The sequence below is a fragment of the Primulina tabacum genome, chromosome 5 (genome assembly GCF_025594145.1).
Source record: "Primulina tabacum isolate GXHZ01 chromosome 5, ASM2559414v2, whole genome shotgun sequence".
NCBI classification, from domain to species: domain Eukaryota; kingdom Viridiplantae; phylum Streptophyta; class Magnoliopsida; order Lamiales; family Gesneriaceae; genus Primulina; species Primulina tabacum.
Window position 1 is genome coordinate 16,015,138 of NC_134554.1, and position 27,922 is coordinate 16,043,059.

At 33.9% G+C, this 27,922-nt stretch overlaps 3 protein-coding genes, 1 long non-coding RNA gene and 1 other non-coding gene across 6 annotated transcripts; 2 read left to right on the forward strand and 3 right to left on the reverse strand.

Moving 5' to 3' along the window:
* The first annotated feature begins 11,698 nt into the window (after positions 1–11,698).
* Positions 11,699–15,596, forward strand: LOC142547056 (proline-rich receptor-like protein kinase PERK15). The gene is made up of 9 exons (XM_075655128.1): positions 11,699–11,734; positions 11,828–12,605; positions 13,057–13,599; positions 13,696–13,782; positions 13,857–13,927; positions 14,210–14,286; positions 14,501–14,642; positions 14,922–15,083; positions 15,165–15,596. Exons 2-9 carry the CDS (start codon positions 11,966–11,968, stop codon positions 15,390–15,392), a joined length of 1,950 nt encoding a protein of 649 aa, XP_075511243.1. The 5' UTR covers positions 11,699–11,734; positions 11,828–11,965; the 3' UTR covers positions 15,393–15,596.
* A 1,049-nt stretch (positions 15,597–16,645) lies between these two features.
* On the reverse strand, positions 16,646–19,588 carry LOC142547057 (guanine nucleotide-binding protein subunit beta-2). The gene is made up of 6 exons (XM_075655129.1): positions 19,298–19,588; positions 19,117–19,211; positions 18,177–18,601; positions 17,706–18,063; positions 17,468–17,581; positions 16,646–16,904 (listed from the first exon to the last, which is right to left on the reverse strand). The coding sequence occupies exons 1-6, from the start codon at positions 19,404–19,406 to the stop codon at positions 16,869–16,871; spliced, it is 1,137 nt and encodes a 378-aa protein (XP_075511244.1). The 5' UTR covers positions 19,407–19,588; the 3' UTR covers positions 16,646–16,868.
* LOC142547058 (uncharacterized) lies at positions 16,867–17,467 on the forward strand. Its single transcript, XR_012820583.1, has 2 exons — positions 16,867–16,999; positions 17,047–17,467. It is a non-coding gene; the product is annotated as an uncharacterized LOC142547058 (long non-coding RNA).
* Positions 19,589–19,642: 54 nt separating the features above from the next.
* TRNAE-UUC (transfer RNA glutamic acid (anticodon UUC)) lies at positions 19,643–19,714 on the reverse strand. The gene has a single exon. It is a non-coding gene; the product is annotated as a tRNA-Glu (tRNA).
* A 1,075-nt stretch (positions 19,715–20,789) lies between these two features.
* LOC142547059 (glucan endo-1,3-beta-D-glucosidase-like) lies at positions 20,790–24,173 on the reverse strand. 2 transcript variants are annotated; one of them, XM_075655130.1, is made up of 6 exons: positions 24,029–24,173; positions 23,179–23,553; positions 22,522–22,811; positions 21,926–22,249; positions 21,279–21,570; positions 20,790–20,972 (listed from the first exon to the last, which is right to left on the reverse strand). In XM_075655130.1, the coding sequence occupies exons 1-6, from the start codon at positions 24,099–24,101 to the stop codon at positions 20,935–20,937; spliced, it is 1,392 nt and encodes a 463-aa protein (XP_075511245.1). In that variant the 5' UTR covers positions 24,102–24,173; the 3' UTR covers positions 20,790–20,934. The 2 variants fall into 2 exon arrangements, with proteins under 2 accessions (XP_075511245.1, XP_075511246.1); XM_075655131.1 differs by lacking the exon at positions 24,029–24,173 and adding an exon at positions 23,828–23,987.
* Between the last annotated feature and the right edge of the window lie 3,749 nt (positions 24,174–27,922).

Sequence of the window (27,922 nt, forward strand, 5' to 3'; positions counted from 1 at the left end):
CATTGGGATAAAAACCATAGTAAGGGAAAAAGAGTGCAGTCACGTAAACTCCCCCTCATGTTGACACGAACAATTCTTCACAAATTTCGTAGATTGCGCATCCCAATATTATATATGTGCTTTCTGAATATTGACGTAGGAAGTGCCTTTGTGAAGAGATCTGATGAGTTTTCACTTGATTGAATGTGACGAACATCAATATATTTATTCTTCTCTAGCTCCTTAGTGAATGCGAAGAACTTAGGAGGAATATGTTTAGTTCTGTCGCTTTTTATGTATCCTTCTTTCATTTGAGCAACACATGCAGCATTATCTTCATATAGTATCACAGGCTTCTCATCAGATGATAATCCGCATGAAATTTGGATATGTTGTGTCATTGATTTTAACCACACACATTCACGACTTGCTTCATGTAGTGCAATAATCTCGGCATGATTTGATGAAGTTGTTACGAGCGTTTGTTTCTGAGAACGCCAAGATATTGCAGTGCCTCCACGAGTAAATACATATCCAGTTTGGGAACGTGCCTTGTGTGGATCAGATAAGTATCCAGCATCAGCATAACCAATTATACTTGGATTAGCATCTTTTGAATACAAAAGTCCCAAGTCTGTCGTTCCTCGTAGATAACGGAATATATGTTTAATTCCGTTCCAATGTCTCTTTGTTGGATATGTGCTAAATCTTGCCAACAGATTCACGGCAAAAGATATATCAGGCCTTGTACAATTTGTAAGGTACATAAGGGCACCGATGGCACTTAGATATGGTACTTCTGGACCAAGAATATCTTCATCATCTTCACATGGACGGAATGGATCCTTTTCTATGTTTAATGATCTAACAACCATTGGAGTACTTAAAGGATTTGCTTTATCCATATTAAAACGTTTAAGGATCTTTTCTGTATAATTTGTCTGGTGAACAAACATTCCACATTCTTTTTGTTCAATTTGTAAACCCAGACAATACTTGGTTTTTCCAAGATCCTTCATTTCAAATTCTTCCTTCAAGTATGACACAACTTCTTGAATTTCTTTATTCGTTCCAATGATGTTTAAATCATCAACATATACAGCAATAATTACGCATCCGGATGTTGTTTTCTTAATGAAAACACAAGGGCATATTGAATTATTTACATATCCCTTTTTCATCAAGTGATCACTTAGTCGATTATACCACATTCGACCTGATTGCTTTAACCCATATAATGATCTTTGTAATTTCACAGAATAACATTCCCTGGGTTTTGAACTTTGTGCTTCAGGCATCTTAAATCCTTCAGGGATTTTCATATATATATTACTATCAAGTGATCCATATAAGTAAGCTGTAACAACATTCATAAGACGCATTTCTAAATTTTCAGATACCGCCAAGCTAATCAAATACCGAAACGTAATTGCATCCATCACAGGAGAATACGTTTCTTCATAATCAATTCCAGGCCTTTGAGAAAAACCTTGTGCAACAAGTCGAGCTTTATATCTTACTATTTCATTTTTCTCATTTCGCTTTCGAATAAAAACCCATTTGTATCCAACAGGTTTTACACCTTCAGGTGTAAGGACTATAGGTCCAAAAACATTACGTTTATTTAGCGAATTTAATTCAACCTGGATGGCATCTTTCCATTTTATCCAATCCTGCCGATTTTTACATTCACCAAAAGATTTTGGTTCATGATCTTCGTTATCATTTATGATGTCGATTGCCACATTATAAGAAAATATATCATCAATTTCATCTATATCTTTTCGGTTCCATATTTTTCCAGTATTAATATAATTGATAGAGATTTCATGATTCTCGTCAGTTTGTGGTTCTGACAGAACATTTTCATCATCATGTGTTTCTTCAGGAACACCATTCTCTATTTTGTGATCATCATGTGTTTCTTCAGAAACGTCATTCTTTATTTTGTGATCATCGTGTTTCTCTATGAATTTTCTTTTTCGAGGATTTTTATCCTTGGAACCGACTGGCCTTCCACGCTTCAGGCGTTTAATGACATCATGAGTATCTTCCATTTGTTTCTTTGGAATTTCAATTCGAGCAGGGGCATTTGCAGCATGTATATATGATTTAGTTACCCTTTTTGTGTCTGCAAATGCATCTGGTATTTGATTTGCTATTCTTTGCAAGTGTACAATTTGTTGTACATCTTTTTCACATTGTTTTGTTCTTGGATCCAGATGTAACAATGATGATACATACCATGTAATTTCTTTTTCGTTATGTTTCTGTTCTCCCCCTAACATTGGGAAGATTTCCTCATTAAAATGACAATCAGCAAAACGTGCTGTGAACACGTCGCCTGTCTGAGGTTCAAGATATCGAATGATTGATGGACTATCATAACCGATATAAATTCCAACCTTTCTTTGAGGTCCCATTTTCTTTCGTTGCGGTGGTGCAATAGGCACATACACCATACATCCAAAAATTCTCAGATGAGAAATGTCTGGTTTTTTACCAAATGCAAGCTGCAATGGGGAGTATTTATGATATGCACTTGGTCTGATGCGAATTAATGAAGCAGCGTGTAAAATTGCATGTCCTCATATAGAAATAGGGAGCTTTGTTTTCATTATCATTGGTCTAGCAATCATTTGCAGACGTTTAATCAATGATTCAGCCAATCCATTCTGTGTATGTACATGAGCAACAGGATGCTCAACAATGATTCCCATAGACATACAATAATCATTGAAAGTTTGGGAAGTAAATTCACCAGCATTATCAAGTCTAATTTTCTTGATTGTATAATCGGGAAATTGATTCCTCAATTTTATTATTTGAGCAAGTAATCTTGCAAATGCAACATTTCGAGTTGATAATAAACATACATGTGACCATCTGCTGGAGGCATCAATCAATACCATAAAGTATCTGAATGGTCCACATGGTGGATGGATTGGTCCACAAATATCACCCTGAATACGTTCAAGAAACATTGGTGATTCAGTTTGGATTTTGACTGGTGATGGTCTTATAATAAGTTTTCCAAGAGAACATGCTTTACATTGAAACTTATTATTCTGAAAGATCTTCTGGTCTTTCAGTGGATGACCATGTGTATTTTCTATAATTCTTCGCATCATTGTTGAACCAGGATGTCCCAATCGATCATGCCAATTGGTTAATATCGAAGAATTATCAACTACCATGTTTGATTCAATGGGACTTATATGTGTATAATGCAATCCAGTAGGGAGCATTGGTAGTTTTTCAATCACATATTTCTTTCCTGATTTATATGTGATAAGACACATATATTTCTCATTCCCTTCATTCATTGTTTGAGTATCATACCCATGGGAATATATATCATTAAAACTCAACAAATTTCTTTTTGATTGTGGTGAATATAAAGCATCATTGATCAAAAATTTTGTACCATTAGGTAACAAAAATTGTGTTTTACCACATCCTTTAATCAAGTCTACAGGACCTGATATTGTATTCACCGTTGTTTTTGTTGGTTTTAGTTCCAAGAAATATCTTTTATCTCGGAGGATAGTGTGCGTTGTACCACTATCGGGTATGCAAACTTCAGCTTTGCTCATAGCATTTTCCATATTTGAACTTCAAAAAAATATGCAATGAAATAAATTACTTGCAATATATATTTAAATATAACACAAATCATAATTATACAATAAAACATTATTCTATGAATACATGAAAAATAGATTATTGTACATTTATATTCTACCATTATATTGTTCATTTTCAGAGAAATCGTTGAGAAAATCTGCAGCATCAATATTGTTCATTTCTATCCCACCAACATATTGATCATTTCCAGAGAAATCATTCATAAAATCACCAGCATCAAAATGAGTTGAATCACTCAAACGGTCACTGCGTTCAGTGAAGTTGATCTCCTTTTCTTTCCCCTTTAATGATTCTTTATAAAGTTTACAAAGGTGCTCAGGGGCTCGACAAACTTTGGACCAATGTCCTGGAGTACCACATCTGTAACAAGAACTTTCATATCTTTTTGAGTGCTTCTCATTAACACTTGTATTCTCATGATGCCTTTTCTGTGGATGGTTTGGGACGTTCTTTTGAGATGAGTTATAAAAATAACTATCTCGATTATTTTCAAAACCACGGCCTTGACCACGACCACGGCCAATTCCACGTCCACGACCTCGACCTCGACCTCGACCAAAACCTTGTCTTTGAATTTGATTTTGGTTTCCAGGTTTAAATTCATTTTTACTTACAGCATTTACTTCTGGAAATGCTGTTGATCCAGTGGGTCGGGACTGATGATTTCTCATTAATAGCTCGTTGTTTTTTTCCGCCACAAGAAGACAGACGATGAGTTCAGAATATCTCGCGAATCCACGTACTCTATATTGTTGCTGTAAAGTAATATTTGATGCATGAAACGTGGAAAATGTTTTTTCAAGCATCTCAGATTCTGTGACCTCATGTCCACAAAATTTTAATTGCGAGATTATTCTATACATCGCCGAATTGTAATCACTGACTTTTTTAAAGTCTTGGAATCTCAATGTATTCCATTCATCCCGGGCGGTCGGAAGTATAACTTCTCTTATATGTTCGAATCTTTCTTTTAATCCCTTCCACAAAGCCATGAGATTTTTTTCAGTCAGATATTCACATTTCAATCCATCGTCGAGATGTCGACGCAAAAATATCATGGCTCTTGCCTTTTCTTGTGACGTGCATATGCCATTTTCTTTAATGGTCTCGCTTAGACCCAATGACTCAAGATGCATTTCTACATCTAGAGTCCATGGCATATAATTCTTTCCCGTGATGTCGAGCGCAACAAATTCGAGCTTTGTTAAATTTGACATGGTGGTACTAAAAAAAAATTACGATGCATTTTATTAGTTAATAATTATTGCAATACAAAGTAACGGATAAACAACAAGTACAAGTATTTGTAAAAATAAAGAAAACACACGAGGAGGATATTCTCCAATAAATAAAAGACTCGTGAGTATGATAACCAAAATAATTAAAAATAACCTTGAGAAAGCCATCTTCTTTTTTCTTCGAAAAATTTGATGATGAATAATTTTTAGAGAAGAAGAGAAAGTTGGAGTGATGGAATGTGTTTGTGAGATCATATTTATAGGGCAAAAAATAGCCGTTGTTTACCATTTATGACCGTTGGGGTACAAAAAAAATAAAGGTATGTATTTGTATAATTTTATGATAATAATATGATATATATAATATTAGACATGTTTAAATAATTATGTATATCATATCATAATATTATAATGAGTGTCATAATTTATTTTGTTTAAAAACCTTATAGGCTTTTATACTTGTCGTATCCCTTACCGGGAGTGTGGGATGTCGTCTTAACATCCTCCCAGGATTTATAACAAGTTTATGAAAAATTTATTTTTATTATTTCTAATAATAACATTATATTGTATATTAAATAAATACACAATAAATAAATAACAGTAAAATAAATATAATTATTTTTGTTACCTTTTTCTTCTGTTTGGAGCTTGGAAAAGTATGTAGGACTTTTAGAGCTTCGTGCTGATAACGTGTTGTGAAAAAGTAAAAATTTATGGTAAAAAGTAAAAATCTCAAACTCTCAAAAGTTACCAAACTACACACTTTATAATATTTTTCTCTCTACTCAATTGTGATTTTCTTCACAAATGAGAGATCTATTTATAAGAAATCTTTACAAATAATCCAAAAATAAAATACATCATTACCTACATCATCACACACTAATTTTCAATATTTACAACTCTTATTTTCAACATTCAAATATTCAACATTCAAATATTCAATACTCACATTTTAAATATATTTTTCAACAAAGCTTATGTTTTATTTATTATTGTTCCAAAAAGAATTATTATAATTATTCGTATAAAAGATGCAGATTTTTTTTTTAAAAAAAGTAAAGCTTATATTTTATTTATTATTGTTTTCAAAAAGAATTATTATACATATTGCTATAAAAGATGCGGATTAATATTATAAGTGCCAAATCCCAAATATCGCGTTCAATCCTCCATTTTCTCTCCTTCAGTCGCGCTATAAATTTCTTTTCATCTACAATCCTTCCTTCTTATTTTTTTTCCAGTCAGAATTGTGAAAGATTTGTGCCAAGGTTCAAATTTACACGACGCTTCCATCTCCGGTAAGTTCCAAGTGGTACTTGATTTCATTGATTTTGTAGGAGATTTGGGTCACGGTTTGTTGTGAATGGGGTCATGTTTGTTGTGAATTCAAGTCAATTATCGATTGAACGGTCGGACAAATGGTCATAGCCGAATCACGGTTGAATTGGGTCACGGTTTGTGGTGAATTGGGTTTCGGTTTCCTCTTTCCATGCTTGATTGGAGTGTTCAATTTAGATCACAATTTTAGTGGTGACAAAGTTGATTCAAATCAACGTATTTGGTGCTAATATCTAGAAGTTTTCCTTGCTTTGATTTTTTTGTGTTCATAAGTTTTCCTTGCTTTGATTTTTTCGTGCTAAGAAAGTTAATATTATGCAAAAGCCAAGTTACAGGAGCAGTCCAAAATGCATATTTCCCCAACATATAAATTTAAAATAAAACATGAATCTCATCCATCCAAACCGCTTGAATCATCCCCCCTTCATGTTATAATTTAAACAATTCTTTCTGCTACAAAACAAGGCATCCTATTCGACTGGAGATAAGAAGCTGGCTCATGTTTTTTCCTTTGCTTTGAATTAATTTGCCAATATTAAAATATTCTTTTAATTTGAAGTCATATATTTGTATGTTAGAGTTCTAGTTATCTATGAAATAGATAAGGAATGGATTCATCTACCTTCAAGGCTTGTACCCGAGTTTGAAGAAGGGGTTCAAAAATTTATCTCGCAAGCTAGGAACTATGCCAAAACACGCGAAGTTGACATACGTTGCAAAAATAAGAAGTATATGAAATTTGACCAAGTGTACGATCACTTAATTAATAATGGGTTCGATCTTTGTTACATGATCTGGGTCTTCCATGGTGAAACTTACACTCCACAATTTCAAGGTCAAAGTAGTTTAGGAGGAGTTCAGGAGAAGGATGCTGAAAGTAGATAGGCATATAACTTATATAAAGATGTCTTTTCTCGGATGAAGGGGTTGGACACACTATATTTGAGGCAAAATATTATGAGTTTGCTAATTTATTAGTAGATGCAGAAACTCCTCTCTTTCCGTTGTACAACTTACAAGAAGTTGTCAGCAGTCGTCACATTATACAATTACAAATGTACAACTGGTCATAATGACAATAGTTTCAATAAGCTCCTTAAGATCTTACATGACATGCTTCCAGGAAAAAATACACTTCCAGAAAATGTTTGCTCAATGAGAAAGATGTTAAAACCATTTGATTTAGGATATGAGAAGATTCGTGCATGTCCAAACGATTGTTGTCTATTTAGAAAGGAGTTTAAAGATTTGGACTCATGTCCAAAATGTGGTTCTTCGAGATGGAAAGTGGACAAAGTCACCACAAAAGTTTGTAAAGGAATTCCTGAAAAGGTGCTACGGTATTTTCCCGTGATACCAAGATTGAAAATGATGTTTAAATCAGAAGAAAAAGCTGAAGACTTGATTTGGCATTCAAACAATAAAAGTCAATATCATATGATGCGTCATCCAGTTGGTTATGTATCTTGGGATACAATAAATCATAAGTGGCCAGCTTTTGCATCAGATCCTAGAAATCTCCGGCTTGGTCTTGCAACAGATGGTTCAACTCTTTTGTTGATCTTAGTTCTAGATATAGTTGTTGGCCAATTATTTTGGTCAATTACAACCTTCCTTCATTGATGTGCATGGCGAAGGAAAATCTTAGGTTAACATTACTGATTCCAGGGCAAGGCCGAAGCAACCAGGAAATGATATAGATGTATACTTGGAACCCCTAGTGGAGGATTTGAAAGAGTTATGGGACATAGGTGTGGAGACGTATGATGCATTTAGCAAGTCAGTGTTCAATATGAAGGCTATTTTTATGTGGACGATAAATGATTTTCCAACTTATGGAAACTTAGCTGGATGTGCCACACAAGGTAAATTTGGTTGCCCAATATGTGGCGAAGACATATTTTCTATGTGGCTTAAGTGCAGTAGAAAGTTTGCATATTTAGGCCACATGAGATTTCTTGTCCCTAATCATCCATTCCATCATAAACATAAATGGTTTGATGGGAACAAAGAGACAAAAGGCAAACCTAGGCCTTTGAATGGATTAGAATTCTCAATGCAATGAAAGACATCGAAAATGACTGGGGTAAAAAAAAAATAGGTATGGATATCAATAATACAAAGAAAAATAGGAAGAAGTGGGATGGTTCAAAAACCAATTCAAATGTTGAAGAAGAAGTCAATATTTTTCGATTTTCCATACTGGAGTGTAAGTTATTTTGCACTCTATTAATTATCTTTTTTAAAATTGTATTTTTCGTTCATAAATTTTTCTGAATCTTGAACTAATATATGAAATGTGTTGATGGTTATAACTTGCAGGGGCTCCTGCTACGTCATAACTTAGATGTGATGCATGTTTAAAAGAATTCTGCGAGAATATCATAGACACAATGTTAAACTTGAAGAAAAAATCCAAAGATGGTGATAATGTTTGCAAAGATTTGTGGCACTTAAACATTAGAAAAGAATTACATCCTCAAGAAAAAGGAGAAAACATGTATCACTTGCCTGTTGCACCTTACACATTGTCTCAGAAAGAAATAGAAGTATTTTTCTCTAGGTTGAAGAAAATAAAGTTACCTGATGGCTACAACTCAAATATTGGTAACTGTGTTTCTCTGGAAGAACGTAAGCTTATTGGGTTAAAATCTCATGATTGTCATGTTCTAATGCAACAATTGCTTCCAGTAGCATTGAGAAGTCTTTTACCAAAAGGTACACGTGATGCTATATTTTTGCTTTGTGCATTTTATAATGAGTTTTGTCAAAGAGTGTTAGACAGGAACCGTCTAAAACAACTTGAGGAGAATATTGTTGAAACTCTATGTATGTTGGAGAGGTACTTTCCACCTACGTTCTTTACCATCTCTGTTCATTTGACAATTCATTTAGCAAGAGAGGCTCGTCTATGTGGGCCAGTTCAATTCCGCTGGATGTGTATCCATTTGAAAGATAATAAATGTTAATCCATATTTATACTAATTTAATATCGTACAACGAATTAGATTGTGTTATCAACACTTCTTTAATGAGAATTTGTATTGTTATTTAGGTTTATGAAAATGCTTAAAGGGTACGTGAAGAACCGATATTTCAAAAGTTAAGTAAGTTATGGCGCGATAGAAAGTCCAACCTGCAGATACTTATACTAGAAGTTAATACCGGTCGAGCGGCTTCACGAGATCTTAGTCTTTTGAAGCCCGAATTTATGGACCAAAATAAGTGGAACATTTTTGTAAAGAATACACTATCATCTTCCTTTCAAATAAGTACTAATTCACTGTTTAGAGAAATGAGGGTAAAACAAGACCATAATCACACAATGAGCCGGAGAGGTTATGCACGTTTGGCCTACGTGATGGAAAATATTATTATTTATAAAAAATTTCATTTAGTTTTTTAAAAAAGTTTTCATATTTAAGTAATGATGCATCTTTTAAATTTCTTTTCTAATGATTTTTTTATACATTTTATATGTTTCTTTGTTAAGGGAGAAAAAAGTCCTGCAAAGCGTCAATTACAAGATCAAAAGTTTGGATTGAGGCTCATAACAAAAAAAATGGGCAACTTAGTAGCCAATCTGTAGGAGAGAATATTGTAATAAAACTATGATATCTTTGTTATTTGCAGAAAGTTAGAAAAATTTGTTATTTACTCAAAAAATATATCTTTGTTATATTTTGTAGAGAGAAATAGAAGAATGTCCACCCAAATATCTAAATACAATTAACATCACCATGATGCAATTAGCCTTGTATTTGGCAAGGAAGCTCGAGATAGAATGTGTGGGATGAGTTTTGGAGTTATACCATCGAAAGTTGGTGCTTGTATTCAACAAAATGGAACTATTAAACAATTGCAAAGTATTTGGTTCATGTTTATGTTCAGTGTGCATGGTGTTACGACGTTATATGTTTAATGGTGTTCAACTTGAATATGTGGCTGCTATCAATGTATTGATTTTTTTTTTATCAATTCAAAGTATATATTAGAAAGTTCACAAATTTGATTTCGTTTCCTGATCTTTTTTTTTCCCATATAATCGTGTTGGTACATAAGATGATCATAAGATCGTTATATGTTTTTTAAGTGTAAAATTACATGCGTTAAGAAGAAAGTTTATAAAAATTTTAGACAAACTTATATTTTTTGTTCTGTAATTCGTAGATTTTCCATTTTTATTATGTTATCGGTCAATTAATAAATGCTCTTATTCTATTAATTGTATTTTTTTTTTTAATTTTAGTCAATTTCACTGTGGTGCTAGAAAATGATACGTTATTGCTGGTATGTCTATGATGAAAAATGCAAAAAAAATTACAAGATAATGGACTAAAATCGTGAATTGACTGATGACATAACTAAAATTAAAAAAAAATGTATAATTTTACATGACTAAAAATATAAAGTTTCCAAAATTTTACGAGGTTTACATCATCGTATCGTCCCTGGATTGTGTATTTTTATTTGGACATTGCATATGATATAAAATAAACCACGTCCATTGTAAGAAAATCTTGGATTTAAATATAAAATAATTCTAATTAAGATAAGATCCATATAATGAGCAATAATCAATATGATAAAATCCTATTATATCAAGATCTATAATGCCTCATCTTACGTTCGATCGAATCAGATCGCCAGGAGTTTGCAAGACCACTAAGGCGAAAAAGCTCCTCCCGTCGATCAGATTTTAATTCCTTTATGCCATTTCTATTGTTTTTGCCCATTTATCCTTTAAATCCATATTAATACTTGGATGCACACGAGTGACTATTTATACATTAAAAAATAAGAAAAGAAAACTCTATGTTTAGGCACATATTTTACCATACTTTTGGCATATTCTTTTCCATGTGGTAAAGTTGTATTTTTTTTCCATGTAATTAATTTGTATGTTTTTTTTTTCATTTTTATCATGTTACGGTAAAATTTCTATCAGTCATGTATGTTATTTTTCAAATTTAGTCATGTAAATTATATACAATTTTCACTTTTGATCATTTTTTGATTGGTAGTGACGATGGATTCTGATAAAAAAACAAAAATGAAAAAAAAAAGTTATCAGACGAAAAATGAAAAATTCACTCTAACATGACATGACATAAAACGATAAAAAAATGAAAGTTACGTGACTAAAAAAATTTAGATTCTCAATATGACCAAAAGGGTTAGGTCGATGCTACATGTGGGGGCAGTGCCCTCACATGGTTTGGATGGACAAGATTCATACACATATATGATTTTAAAAAAATTAGTGGACCCCATGTATGTGTGGCTAAATTTGGACCCTTGATTCTATCATGGGAGTAGTGCCCCTACATGTAGGATGGAATAAACCGACTAAAAGTTTATTAGTTGACAAAAAAATGTCATTTACCCTACCATACTTGGAATTAGAAGCCAACACTTGTTTGGCCAATAAGTTTGTTAAGTTAGATGTAAATAGCCATGGACCTTTTTTCTCCCACATTTCTTTGAGAGTCGTACATTAACTATCCTCGACCCTTCTCCGTAAGGTATATTCATTGTGTTCCGTTCTTCTTCTCCCTCCTTAATTTCCCTTCATTTTTCTATAATTGTTTTTTATTATTATAATGTAATTTTTACAGTTGATATATAATTCATGGTCGTTCTCTTTATCAAGAAACGTTCATGAATCTTGATATCAAGTTATTATTAAGGAAAGTGACGCCGGGGTTAACAAGCTTTCATCGAAGATTTTAAATAAAGAACTGAAAATTGTGAATATGTCGCAAGAGGATGCTTCGCCACCCTCTAATTCATCATCCCCGTCTCCGCCCCCGCAAGACTCGTCAGATTCATCGCCGCCGCCGCCACCACCATCACCATCCGATTCATCAACATCACCACCGCCAAAAGATGATTCATCATCGCCACCACCTCCTGACAACGGCTCAGATTCTCCATCTCCGCCATCTCCATCCTCCGATAAAAATTCTCCACCTCCACCTCCTAACAACAACAACGATAACAACCACAATAACAACGATAACAACAATAATTCTCCACCTCCTAACAACAACAACGATAACAACAACAATAACAACGATAACAACAATAATTCTCCACCTTCGAACAACAACAAACATCCTCCACCGCCCAAGTCAAGTTCATCAGACGGGTTTTCACCTCCCCCGCCACCATCATCTCAGTCAGGATCGCTTCCTCCGTCAAGGGATCAGAGGTCATCAAACGATGAGTCATCCAATGGTCCAGACCAAAAGGCCATCATAGGTGGAGCAGCAGCAGGGGCAGGATTACTGCTCTTTATCGTGATTCTCTTCATGATATGTTGTGCTAGAAGAAAGAAGAGAAGGGCACGAGGCCATATGCATTACTACACAGATAATTCCCTAGGACACAAAAGTACGTGCAACATTCCCATTATTTTCCATCAACCTTTCCTCATGCAATATATATATACACACAGATATATATAGTGTGGACAATCATCCAATCAAATTTATTAAAAAATCAGATTTTATTTATAATTTTCTAAAGAATAGAAAGACACTTTTAGAATATATGAAATAATCTAGGTATGAATAAGATGTTACGTCCATGAATCCAGGGGCGGAGCTACATAGCCCGGGTGGCTCAATTTTTTTTAAAAAAAATTTATATGTAAATTTTGTATAGTTTTTAAATAATTAATATGATATTAACCCGGATAGATCAATTTAAAATATTAAAAGATTTTAAAGTTTAAAATTCAAGCCCACATATATCCCATCTGAATGTGTTATTTAATAAGAAGTTTTTTTGCAATTCATCCAAATAATAGCTTATACATGCACCTAGTAATCGAACTGTGCAGGTGATATCTATTACAACAATGTTCCTCCACACGGCAACTGGAACCCGAACGGCCGTCCCTCCACGATCCCACCACCCCCTGGCAGCGGCAACCTGAGCTCGGAACTAGGGTGGCCGGTAGCGCCTCCTCCTCCACCTCCAATGATGAGCAGCAGCGAACTAAGCTCCTCCGGGTTCTCCGGCCCACACCAATCATCACTGCCGCCTCCCCATCCAGCTGTCGCCTTAGGGTTCAACCAGAGCAGCTTCACGTACAACGACCTTTCGGTGGCCACTGGCGGATTTTCACAAGCAAATCTACTTGGTCAAGGCGGATTCGGATTCGTTCACAAGGGGATTTTACCTAATGGGAAGGAGGTGGCGGTTAAGAGCTTGAAATCGAACAGTTCGCAGGGGGAGCGGGAGTTCCAGGCGGAGGTGGATATCATCAGCAGGGTTCATCATCGGCATCTTGTGTCGCTGGTTGGGTACTGTATCGCCGGATCTCAAAGGATGTTGGTCTATGAATATGTTCCCAATGGAACTCTTGAATTTCATCTTCTTGGTATGTTGCAAACATAAAACACACACACACACATATATATACACCACCGAGGGAGTAATTAACATTAATCATATATATATATATGTATATATGCAGGAAGTGGTCGGCCAACAATGGATTTCCACACGAGACTTAGAATTGCCATTGGATCAGCCAAAGGATTCGCTTACCTTCATGAAGACTGTATATCTCATTTTCATAATTATAATTCGTTTGTCAAAATTTGTTAATCTGAGTAATTTTATAACAATTTTCAGGTCATCCTCGGATTATCCATCGAGACATTAAAACTGCAAACATTTTGCTGGACTACAATTTTGAAGCCAAGGTAAACGTAATTCCGTCGTGTACTCCTTCAATTTATGTTAATTCATATAATCATATATTAAAGAATTTAAGTTTTGATATTTATTGACATATTACTTGTGATTTTTTTTCCTAAAAAAACTTTGTGTCTTGAAGGACAAAAATCGTTAATGCTCTTCAAAAATATTATCGAATTACATGCTCTAATTTGTAGGTGCATGGAAATTAATTAATTAATTTATATATATATATATATATACAAATTGTTGATTAATTCATTTTTGTGTGGTATAATTCAATGCAGGTGGCTGATTTTGGATTGGCTAAGCTATCTTCAGACACCAACACTCATGTCTCAACTCGGATAATGGGAACATTTGGGTATGAAATAATATAAAATCCTCATAAATTAATAATTTCTATTATATTATAATAAATTATTGATTAATCAATTAATTACACCTTTTTTCAATTAATAGGTTTTCCAGGGTGTCGATTCCATTATCTTATAGCTAGAAGTGCTTGCATAATAATTATGCTAACTGATTGATTAGTTATCTAATGTTTGAAACATGTTATATATGAATATATGAAGATACTTGGCACCTGAATATGCATCAACCGGGAAGCTTACTGAGAAATCCGACGTCTACTCCTATGGGATAATGCTTTTGGAGCTAATAACCGGTCGTCGCCCCATCGATCTGAGCAGCGACGACGATAGCCTAGTTGACTGGGTACGTACACGTACATTTTGAATTCTTAAGTATATATATTAAGTGGGTGATTAGTAAGACAAACATCTCCATAATATCAAATTTATCTCAGATTATGATGAATAGGCATTTCAAAAATCAACCCATGAAAAAAAATCTTCGTTGTATAACTTTTTCTCCATTTGGAATGATTACTGCATTCGAGATTAGAAAGTATTTACAATTATTAATTTAAATGTGATCATAGTTCTAATTTTCTTAATTATATCGAGTTTCATGCATTAATATATTTAATAACAGGCTAGACCAATTCTGATACAAGCAGCAGAGGGAGGAAGCTATGAAGAGTTGGTGGATCCAAGGCTAGAAAACAACTATGATCACCATGTTATGCTGCGTATGGTGGCTAGCGCCGCCGCCTGCATTAGGCACTCTGCGAGGCGACGTCCCAAAATGAGCCAGGTAACAACAAATCAAGATTTTTTAACTCAAGTTTCCCATTGCTGGTGCATTATGATCGTATATATATATAGCTATCTACAGATTGTGAGAGCACTGGAAGGTGATGTATCCCTAGAGGACCTCAACGAGGGAGTGAGACCAGGGCACAGTAGGATGTTCGGGTCAAACAGTGGCTCCGAGTATGACAGTGGCTCATACACAGATTTGAGAAGATTCAAGAAAGTAGATGGGATGTCGAGCCAGGAATTCACCAGCAGTGGCGAACATGGACTCACCGGCGAGTTCGTTCACCCTAACAAAGCACATTAGCGAGAATTTCGTCCTGGCCCAACCATGCAGTGGTTCGAAGAATGAGTATGAAGCATGTGATGCACCCCGACGTGATGGCAGAATTGTGATTTTGTATAACAAACATATCAGACCTATGCAATGTGTAGTTACTTAGGTTCTATGACAATGTTTATTCAATTATTTGGGAGTACTCAACTTCAAATTGTGCATGCAGTGATTATGTGTTGGTTGAGAAAATAAAGATTTTTATCTACACAAAATGAAATTTACATATCAAATATTGAGACAAAAATGGAAAAAAAAATTTTATTGAGATATGTCATATCAAAACCGGTTATTCTAATATAATATAAACAATATAGATCATAGAGGTCGAATTATGATTTTTTTTAAAAAAAATCACCTAAAATATTTATTTTATCCTTTATAACAAAAATGATATATTTAGATTTTATGTAAAATTCTATATAGTTGATATTATGTATAGATTGAATAAATAGGAAAATAATGTTAAATAACTAAATTGATAATTATAAAAAGATAAACTTACAATTTCGATCATGTATGTTAGCTTACTTTCTATCCATTTCGGTCATCTAGTTTATTAAATTCAAGTGTCATTCATGCATCTTTCGATTTTTGATAATTTTAGTTTTTTTAATCCAAAAGTGATGCGACACTTTACACACATCAACAATATAATATATCATGTTTCATGTTGTTGGGTGCAATAATTATGCTTCTTAACTAGATCAATCAAAACACAGCATTTGAACTGTTGTACGATTTAAATATTTGAGTTATACCATTATCACAAGCTATAAGTTTTGACGGTGATAAAAATGTTAGTGATGCTATTGATGAAATTGTTACAAGTGGGTAATTCATCTTTTTAATCCCCTAAGCTTGATGGTATTATTTTTATTTTTATTTTTTACGGGCTTGCATTATGCCGTTTTGTATGTATTTCACTGTCTCATTGAAGTAAACAAGTTAAAAGACGAACTGGAATACATGTACTTTCGTTTGTTTCTGTGTACTTTTTATTCAATATTTTATGTATCGATGACAGACGCTAAAATATGATAATTACTGTGAGGAGAAAAGATTTGCACTAATAAAATTTTCAATCGTTTTGCTTCACAATTTATCCGACCACATTGAGCGTCGTTCGTTTAGTTTGAAATAATATATATCACAATATTTAGTGGATTAAATATTCCATTTTCATATATACCATTACCAACAGAAAGGAAAAATAAAATAAAAGATTTAACAATTAAAATCAAGACTCCATCAATGAATTATTCCTCTAGTTTACATTTTGCAACTGACCTAATGACTGACTGTCTTTCAGAAAACATATATATTACAGGCAAAAATACAAAACAATTACATCTCTACAACCCCAAAAACAGAAATCATAAACAAAAACATAGCTCTGACTGTCGATTTACCAGAAGCCAGAGCAATGAAACTAAACACTCCAGTCTCTCAGCTCACTTTTCTGTAACCTCCAAAAGCCCAAATCTGCCATGCCATAGAATAATAACAAATTAAATATGCATATAATGTTGGAATGTTGTGGGAATCAAATTTTGATAAACTAAGTCACATCATAACAAGTAATTTTTGAAATTAGAATAACATACAATGATTAATAGACAACTAGCCTTGCAATTTCAGTTATACACGATAATTGGTTGCCCCGATTTCTTTGTTAATTTTGACCATTTTAAATAAATTCCATGCTTTACAAGCTAAACAAATTCTGCATGTATTTATGTGGCGTGAAATACTACAACGTTTAAAGCCGATGATTTCATTCCATAAAAAGTAAATATATCTAAGGGGATTTCTATAATCGATTTAAAGAATACAGGAGGTTTTAGCATACTGGTTTTTCACTTAGGGATTTTAGCATATTTCAAACACAGGAGGGTAATGTGCAATCTAGACTTGAGAATATTTTAGAAGATATCATTCAAGTTGATATCTATAAACATGTTCAACAAAAATGGCACTAAGAAAATCGACCTGGTAATCACTAGGAACGACAATATACACAGCAAAAACCACGATTTGACACTCACCTTAAGGTTTGTATCCCAACTTCCTGTACATAATGCACTCCCATCAGCTGATAGACCGAGACAGCTAATCCGAGATTCATGAGAATTTTGAAGGGATCCCAAGTTCAAAACCACCTAATGGAAAATAGGAGTTAAAAAGAAAGTAAGGATGCATAAAATCGACCCAACAGTGAGATTGAAGAAGCAATTTTTCAACATGATAAGATGAGCAGGAGGGTACTATAAGAATGCCATATACCTTAGCGAGCAGAGTGTCCCACACATAGCAGTCGCCATTTGTATATCCAGCAAAGAGGAGTCGGCCTGAGATAGAAAATGCAATAGAAGTTACATGAGGGACCTCGTTATCACCATGTGGTTGCTGGTACACTTGTAGCTGGTGCCCAGTTCTAATGTCGAATAGTCTACAGGCTCCATCATCTGAACCAGTTCCAAATCTATTGCCATCTGGGAAGAACTTTACAGTATTAACATCTCCTTCATGTCCATGAAAAGTGCGAACAGCTCGACTGGCAACACGAGTATCCCAAAGGCGGGCAGTTGAGTCGCACGAGCCGGACACAAACATTCTCGAGTTGGATCCGTTGATGGAGACACTAAATTGAAAATGGTACATGTCAGAGTCCTAAAATTGCAAGGATAAATTCAAGCTCAGCAGGCCCGATAATGCATTTCAAGAAAAATACATCAGAAAGACTCTCCAGCATACCTTAGCACATCAGCAGTGTGGCCAGACTGAAATTCGCCTCCAAATACAGAAGTCCTCAGGCCAGTGGTTATATCCCATAAAACACACGTGTGATCACCAGAAGCAGTTATGAGATGTGAGTCTTCGTCGGGTACATATTGACATGATGACACATATCCTTTATGCCCTGTTAGCATTCTTGACACCGGCAGATTCCCATCCTTGTCAGATGGCGAGTTAAGGTTAAAGATTGAGCAGACACTATCTAAGCCACCACAGGTAACAGACTGCCCAGTGGGAGAGAAGGCACAGGTCATGACCCATGCACATGGTAGCTTAATTGCATGAGTTTTTTGGCTTGTGAGAGCATTCCACACTATTAATCTGCCATCTTGAGATGCACTTACAATTCGATTCCTTTCAGCAGTCCAATCCAGGGAATAAACCTACAAGTAATTCAAAAAGTTTATCAACCATAAGATTCCTGGCATATAGACATTTGCACGCATTATATATACTATGCGGAAACCAATAAGGAACTACAGGCTGGTATGAAAGAATAGAAAACCTAATTAGTAATAGAAAAGATTTCTTTATGGAAAAGTGCTACATTCATGGAGCCACACCGATGTTCTGGGCATTGGCGGACTGATGTGTTGGTAGGCTGAAACACCATGTTCTGAAAGAGGGATCATTGTAATATCCTTGCGCCACATTGCTTTGTAGGAATTATTGGATAAAGTTGTAATGTTACACATTTAAGTTCCAAAATTCTCAATTCAAGCATCGAATAGGAAAATAGTTAACTAAAATTTATAAACCAGAGAACATATTCACAACTTCAAAAAATGGCTACCACCCAAATGAAATCTTAGACCAGAAAATGAGTATAATCAGGCAAGAAACCGCTAATTTAAGAAAATTGAAACACCAAAAATAAATAAAATAAAGAAAAGGGTACCTTTCCCGTGTGACCCTGCAACGTTCGACAGCAAACCAGATCGGTTGGCCCAATATTCACCGGATTTTTCCCCTGCAACCTCGAGTAACCAGCAACTGCAATTAAAATCATCACGGGAAAACAAATCAAGAATCTTTAACCAAAGGCATATTTAAGCACAATTACGTAAAGAAAGACAAACCATCAGTGTCGAGAAGAAGAAGACGTTTTTGCTTCAATTTTTCCCGGAGCCCATTAACTGTTTCGGAAGCAGCCAAGTGACGCTGTTTCAGCTCAGTAACTGACGCCATCCTTCTTCGTCTTCTCAACAAGATTCAGAATCAGAGCTCCATTTTGAACACTGATTCCAGCTCCCGAAGAAAATTAGGGCTCTTGAATCGCGACGGGGCAGAAACAAGAAATTGAAGTGAAAAATCGAATTGATGTTGACCGTGGGGGGGAGAATGATTGTGAAATGGGGAATGGGGATGATCATTAATTTTACCCAAAAAAAAAAAAACAGAAAACAAGAAAAATTAAAAAAAGGTTCCATTGCCGGGAATCGAACCCGGGTCTCCTGGGTGAAAGCCAGATATCCTAACCGCTGGACGACAATGGATTTGTGGTAGTTTGACAATTTAAAAATTTATATACAAATATATTATTATATAATATTATACCTTTAAGTTTATATAAATTAGTCATTGCACATGCACCAGCGGATCATGACATGCCATGTGTAAAAAAAACAGAATAAAATTGTTTTAAAAAATTTTAAAATTAAGGTTGTTAATTTTTTAAATTGAATGATATGCAAAAAGAGATAGGATGGAAATGGATTTGTAAAATATAGAATGAAATTATTTTTTAAAAAAATTGGAATTTAAAAAAAGTTTCATCAACGCACCAAAAGTTGGTTAATGTATGAGATTTTATCCATGAAACATAGAAATGAAAATGAGAAAAAAAATTTGCTCAAAGCTTAGCTATTATATGTATGTGTGTGTATGATGTTCTTTGAGATAAGAAAAATTGAAGAAAGAAATAATATTGTTGCATAGATTCAAAAGGAAAACCTTTCTCAAATCAATAAGGAAAAAGTTAGCCTAATTACAAGACATTTTATGTGTATATTTAGAGGCTCAAGAACTCTATTAATATTGAGTAGATATTTTATGAGACGATTTTACAGATTTTTATAATTGAGATGAGTTAACCATGTCCATATTTATAATAATAAATAATACTTTTGAAGTAAAAAATTATATTTTTCAAAGATGACCGAAATAGAAAATATATCTCACAAAATAAACTTGTGAGCCGTTTCACAAAAAAATTTTGTGATCGATATTACTAAGATTTCTTGAAATTTTTTACCATTTACTATTTTTATATAGACTCTATAATAGAAGTACTTTTTTTCATTGTAAGTTATTTCTAAAAATATAACAAAAATTATTCCAGGTGAAGTTTGGATAAATCACCCCAATATATAAATAAATAAATATATATATATATATATATATATATTTATACAGTGAAAGAATCTTTATACGTACATAAATAAATAAACAAAAAGAGAGAAAGTTGAGAAAAATTACACAAACTTTGTAGAAGGTTTCTCCAATAAACACACAGGTTGAAGCCTGAAGGGGTTGTGATTTTAAAAAGGAAAAAAAAAAAAAAAGAGTACATAACTCTGAATAATAATATATTAATTACTATAAATAATCGTAATAATAAACAATAGGAACATAAAAATCTTTACATTCAATGGAAATTATTAAGCTATAAAACTGCATCAATAACTGAAGTTTGCCAAATTACAAGTGCTCCTCGTCATGTATTTCCACCAGGGTAAACGCAAGCGTTGTAACCTACAATATAAGGAAACAATGATGTCAAAAAAATAATGATATCTGATTTATTTTCTCTCTTTTTGAAACTCGAGATAGATATATAATATATATGGATATGTTTTTTGTGATACGGTTTCGGATATATTTTTTTGTGAGAGTAATTTATCTGATTTAAACTAATCATATTTTTTCATGAATCGAGTTAGAGTTCTGTTTCAAAAAATTACAGTGTGAGAAATTTTTGTATATATAAAAAATAAATAAGACATATCTCTTAATCATGAGGAAGAATCGTAGGACCTGGGTATAAATGGAAAGACTTACTAGGATTTGTAGAAGTGATTGTTGCGGTCTGCAGGAAGTCGCAGTTCCACGGATTTCTACCCGCTGTTTGGTATAGAAGATTCATGGCGTAACAAGCATGCGATAGAACAGTTGGTGGCTCGAAACATGCACCACCGGGCTGAATCGGAGTACAATCAATGCCCTGTCCGCATGCATAATCAAGATTTTCCTGTAGTTGCGCGTCAGATACCCCTGGCTTGGGTACACACCAACCTGCTACTGGTTTTGGTGCAGGAGTCACCGGAGTCGTGGGCGTTGGGGCAGTTGGAGTCTAAGAAAGTTGAGCAAAATGTCATGAAACAAAGTAGAATCATCAAATGTAGGATATCCTTTGCACATGCAAGCAGGGAAACATCGGCAAGTGCAACAGAGGGGTATTGACTGTCGAGGGAGGTCGACTCGAGCTCAATCTAGTACTTCAAGAAAACAGATAACTTATATCTCCAAGTGGTTACATTGCATCAAATAATTCTGTCTGATGGAACACTAGAAAAAATGCATTTCACTAAATTCTAAGATGCGAATTTTTTTCCCCATCAACATGGTTGTCCTAACTCCTAAAAGCATAACATATGTCATACATATAATAGGCTTTGAGTATCCAAATGTTAAAGGAATCGTCAAACCTGCGAGCTCTTCGAGAGACCAGCATCGTAAGTCACGGAAAGATCGGGCCTGAAAAGCCCAAACGAGCGCTCTGAAGAAGGCCCGGGTTTCAAATCTTCATCATAAAGTGCAAAGATATAGGTATCAACTGATTTCCCAGGCATGAGTGGAGTACCAACCATGGACCTGAGGTGGTTTATCAAGTTCCCATTGTAAGCTTTCGCATTATCCAAACTTGGACCGACTTCGTTAGGATCGCCTTTATAAGGCCACCCCGTCTCAGCAACAACGATCTCGATATCCTTAAATCCGATTTCACCCAAGGCCGAATATACAGCATCAACCTTCAAGAATTTAAAAACCAGAAGATTTTATCAATAAAAATTGTCCAAGGTGTTATGTTTATATTTCCTACAAGCACTCCCCTCAAATTAAGGTTCCATTAAATCGTAACATAATATATACATTGTCATACTGCTTGTTACACAAAAATATAGAAGGAACATTCAGCCAACTTATAAGTTTTGGAGAGTCTACTGCTGCCACAGATTGGTACAGATCAGGTCCAGGGACGATATCGACCCCGAGCAATTTGCGCAAAAAAAGGTCTAACTACCTGAGCATCAAACATGTTCATGTAGTTGATGCCAGTTTTTGAATCCATCCTTCCGGCATTAGGTTGGAACAAGCAAAACGCCAACGTTTCGGGCCTCGGATCGCTCTGGTAAGCGAAGAAAGGATATGGATTGATCATAAAAGGCGAACCGTTTGCACTATGGAACTGCAACAATGCCTTCATTGCATCGGTTGAAGCCGGATTGAAAGCCCCTGATGATGGCGGTTCCGATTGGCTTAACACCGCCATTGAATGTACAGTTGACACCTTTATTTTCCCACCAAGTGATGCTGTAAAATATATACATCACAAGCAAGCTGAGAGCACAATTGTCATAGGATATATTTCATATTTTTTTAAAAAATTACCATAAAATTGCAAGATTTCCTTTTGTTGTAGATATTACACAGAGTTCACTGGAAAGCCGAAAGCCTTTTGCCAAAGACAATAAAATAACGCACTCCCTTACGGTTAGACATCTATAAATATTTAATTTATATATAATTTAGTACTTTTTATGGGACAAACTTTTATGTTATATCAAATTATGTCACAATTATCCTGAATTATTACACTGTCGGAACTTCGGCCTAAGTGTAATCTAGCATCATTGGTAGGATGTCATTTGTCTTGATTAAAGAAGAGAAGATATTTCACCGGCATTGAGGGCGTTTTGGACATTTTGCAAGGCGGGCAGGAGCAGAGCCACTAGGTTCGGATCTTTTGAGCTCATCACCTCATTCCCCACCGTGACAACGATGATGTTGCTGGCCGGGTAGTACGGCAGCACATTCGAATTGACCCAATTACCCGCGAAGTTCGGGTCGGACCCCAGCGCCGGGATATCACCATTGGCGGCGCCGATCACGATCCCCACGCCGCTGTTCGCCAGCGACTTTATTATTCCCGGGTCGGCGCCGTACAGCCTCACCTTCTCGATGGTCGTAGATTTCAGTAGCTGCGCAGTCGCCTCCGGCGGAGGGAGGTTGTCGGCCACCTGCCCATAATTAACTCCGACGAAAGACTGTGAATCTGGAAATAGGAAAAAGAAAAGAATCAGCAAACTAGACCGATCAGAATCACCAGCCAATGAAGATAATCATTAGGATTCATAACTGTACACAAAAAGGGAGCAAGAAAAGGTAAATCATCAAAGGCCCGAAAGAATATAATATTGTATAAATCAATAAAAATAATTTTCTAAAAGAAAACCCAGTAAAAATTACTTGCTTTGAAACTCTGAATTATTTAATTAATTAAAACGAGATCAAATTAAATTAATATAAAAAAATGGGTTGTTGAGTACAAGTGTCTTCAATCACATGAACCAACCAAGCTTCCGCCATATGCGTAAACGGTGGACTGAAGGAGAAACAACAAATAAAAAAGGAAAACAATGCGAGGAATCTTGGAGAACTACATGTAACCAAATAACAAAGAAATTGAAAATGAAATTAGATTTTGTTTTTAATTATAGAAAAAAATTTGTCGCAGATGAAGTGATTACTAGCAGAGTAAAAAGAGAGAAGGAGAAGGCAGAAGACAGCGCGTGATTGGAGGAAGATTGGAGGACCGGCCATTGCTAAATCTGCTAATCTGCAGGTAGGTGGGTGGGCTATCACTCTATTTCTATGCACATATGTCTGTAACGCAACGACTGTAAATGAATTGAATAAAAAAAATTTATTATAATACAGTTTTATGGATTTATTTTTACGAAAAATCTCAATTTTATTTATATTTAAAATAAAATAAAATTATTTTTTTAATTAAATCGAATTAGATATACATTTCACAAAATTAATAAATAATCCATAAAATATTTTATAAAACTAAGAATTTTTAGAGTTGAGTTGAATTATTACGAAAGCTAGAAAGCTTGAAAGTGAGGGGAGGGTCAGAAAGTTGGAAGCGTGGGGGTATGATTGGGAAACATTAATCAATCAATAGTCGAAATGGATTTAGTCTTCTCTTATTCTAAAAATTTGTGCGAGACGATCTCATGAGTCGTATTTTATCAGATGGATCTCTTATTTGGATCATCCATCAAAAAATATTATTTTTTATGTTAAGAATATTACTTTTTATTGTGAATATCGGTAAGATTGACCCATCTTATTTGTGAGACGTTTTACAAGAGACCTACTATTCTCTTATTTATGTCTTTTGAAATTTGAAATAATACCTCCTCTTTTTTAAAAAAATTAACTAAACTAATTGAGCTAGCCACGTATCTTATTTTATCGTGTAAGGATTTACGTACTTTATAAGATATATGTAATAATTTATTATTTAAAATATAATATCAAACTCAATACATAATTAACATCACTTCGTATGTGATATACTACTAGTTCCTAACCCAAAGGGGGTCTATTTTTTAAAGTTCAACACGGACTTACGGTTTATTTATGTAATTCATTTTATATAATTATATTCAGTCAAACTTGTAAACGGGAACGACTCGCATAAATTTTATTTATATGAATTTAATAAATTAATGGAGAGATGGGTGTATTCGGTAAAATTAAAAGCTTGGTGGTCTTTTAAATTACTACATTCGGCCAACAGGGACAGTGGTTCGGACAGAGCTCTAAAGGGACAAATTTAAGTTACGTTGTATCATAAATATAGCTTTTATTTTATAAAAATTATTAATTAATTATATCATAAAATTGTCATTTGGACAACGGTTAATTGTTATTTTCTGCGTTCACACAGGTCAAACTACATAATAATATTATTATTATTTTTAGTCCCATTGTAGTTTGAATGATAGAATATGGATGAATTTCTATCCAGATATCAAAAGTTTAATTACTTTTTGTTTCTATTATCTTAATTTTGGGTATGTTATGTAGGACTTGTCAAATGTAATTTATCTGATCAATATAGTTTGTATGTTATTGTGTTGACTTTTTTAGTTTACTCAAAGCGCATAAAAAACAGTGAATACGGGTTCTCAAATTTTAAAAAAAAATTATATAATTTTTTCCGAAAATTACAACGATGTGCCTGGAACCTCAGATTCTGTTCTTTTTTTAATAATATATATAACAGTATTTTTTTGAAAAAAATTCAAACTTGTCAAATAAAATTGAAGTATTATTATTTCAGCCATGGTAACTATCAAAAGTTATTTTTGGTTACTCCTCCTAAACAGTCCTTGTTTGTACTTTTTAATTTAGAGGAATGTATTAGTTCTTGATTTGTAATGATTTTTATGGAGTTTAAAAGTTTAAAGATATTCAAACTAGAATTTTATATACTATATAAAAATTTGGTGGTATTGAATGTAAACTTTTATAAAATTTTAAAAAATCATGTGGTATTCAAACAATGATTTTTAAAAACTCTACAAAAGTTTAATATCAATATACTTTTAATGACGCCATGAAATTCTATTAAGTACAATAATTATAGCTTAAGGTACAATAATAAAATGTCAAAAAAAGTTTTTGATTCAACCTAAAGATTTGAAGTACATTTAATTGAGAAATCTCTCAAACTCACATACTCAATACAAACACTATAATTTTCATTCTTTTCTCATTTATTTATTTTTCTTTTTATTTGTACTTTTTTAAAACATATTTTTTTATTGCTACCAATAGTTTAAAATTAAAATTTTTAACATCGTTCATTTTATTTTTGTAGTTTCAGTCACAAAACCTCATAGAATTAAAATTATATTTATTAAAAAAATTAACAAATTACTACACTACATAATAAAAAAAATTATAAGATTTTATGGATCTATTCATTAATTAATTAACTTTACAAATATGATTTGATGCGTAATTCAGTGGATGGTGGATATCCAAATCAACGTCAATTCTTGTCTCATTTTCGAGATATAAGTTATCTATCATCTTCAAGAATTCATATATCAAGGTCATCACCCTGAAGATGCTAAAGAATTGTTCAATTTTCGTCATGTTTTTTTGAGGAATACCATTGAATGGACATTTGATATATATTTAAATTACGGTTCAAAATAATAAAAATGACTTCTCCATTTCCATATACGATCCAAATAGAGCTTGTATTGACTTGTGTTGGATTACACATTTTTCTCCAAAAGAAGTGTCAATTTGATGAATTTCAAATTGAATGATATGATGAAGCTCAATTGTCTTCATCGACTCAAGTTTACGAAGGTGAAAAAATTGATCAGTTATTTAATACTCAAGAACAACAACGATCAAATGCTAATGCATGGAGGGATATTGTAACGTCTCACTTATTTTTAAAATTATACTGGACATTTTTAAAAAAAAAAACATTTTCGATTATAAATTTACATTTAAAATAATCTTAAATATTTGTCAATAAAAATAGATTCGTTTAAAAATAACCAAACTCATCCATAATCATTCGAAAACATAAACTAATAAAAATCTTAAAACCATCAACATATGAAAATATTCATCTTCTCTCAATCTCATAAATCGTAATGCGAAAAACATGTGGTCCTCGGGTCGTGTCGCCCCACCAAGTCTGCCTACTCAGAGTTCAGCACCTCTAGTCTCCTCACCATTTAGCTCACCTGCATCACACATGCCTAGTGAGTCTAAAGACTCAACACGCCTGTACCAGAAATAACAAGTACATATACATAGCACACAGCAGTGAAAAATATCATACTCAACATATCTTTCCTGAACTTAAAAACATAACGTAAACGTGTTGTGTAAAATCATATCGTATTAAAACATGTCATCTCATGTCATCATATACGTGTTAAAACATGTCATCTCATGTCATCATATACGTAACATTTTCTTTTTAATTGAATTCAGTTCATTAGTTGTGACCATCGTATCAGCTCTATCGTATCAGCTCTATCGATTGATCCATCTACGTATAACCACGGTACCGGGCGACGGGGACACCAGCGACACTCTCACCCGTCAACTGGGCCTTGGCCTATCATATCATCATATCATGTCAATGGAAATACGATCGTCGGGCTTCCTTTGGGGCCTTCTCCCATAAACGGGCTCCCCCTGGGGCCTTTTGCCTCACGATATCTCCAATCATATCCTCGTATACATATACATCGTCAGTCACAACCAACTCCCATCCTTCAAAAACATTATCATATTCACCACTTAATAAAAACATGCATATACGTAATTTTTCCTTTAAAACAAGCATGCAACGTATATTTTCATAGAAGTGATCATGATGCATAAACCTTTAAAATATAGTAAATTTGTGCTCAGGACGCTGCCATGACCAACATCTCACCCCGTGTGCAAAATTATCATTTTGCCCCTGGAAACCCAAAAATTAACATTTTGCACCTAGACGTAAAATTTCACGTTTTTGACATTTTCTTAATTCCATTGATTCTAACATGTCCCAAATAATTATTTAAGCCTACAAGAATTTTCTC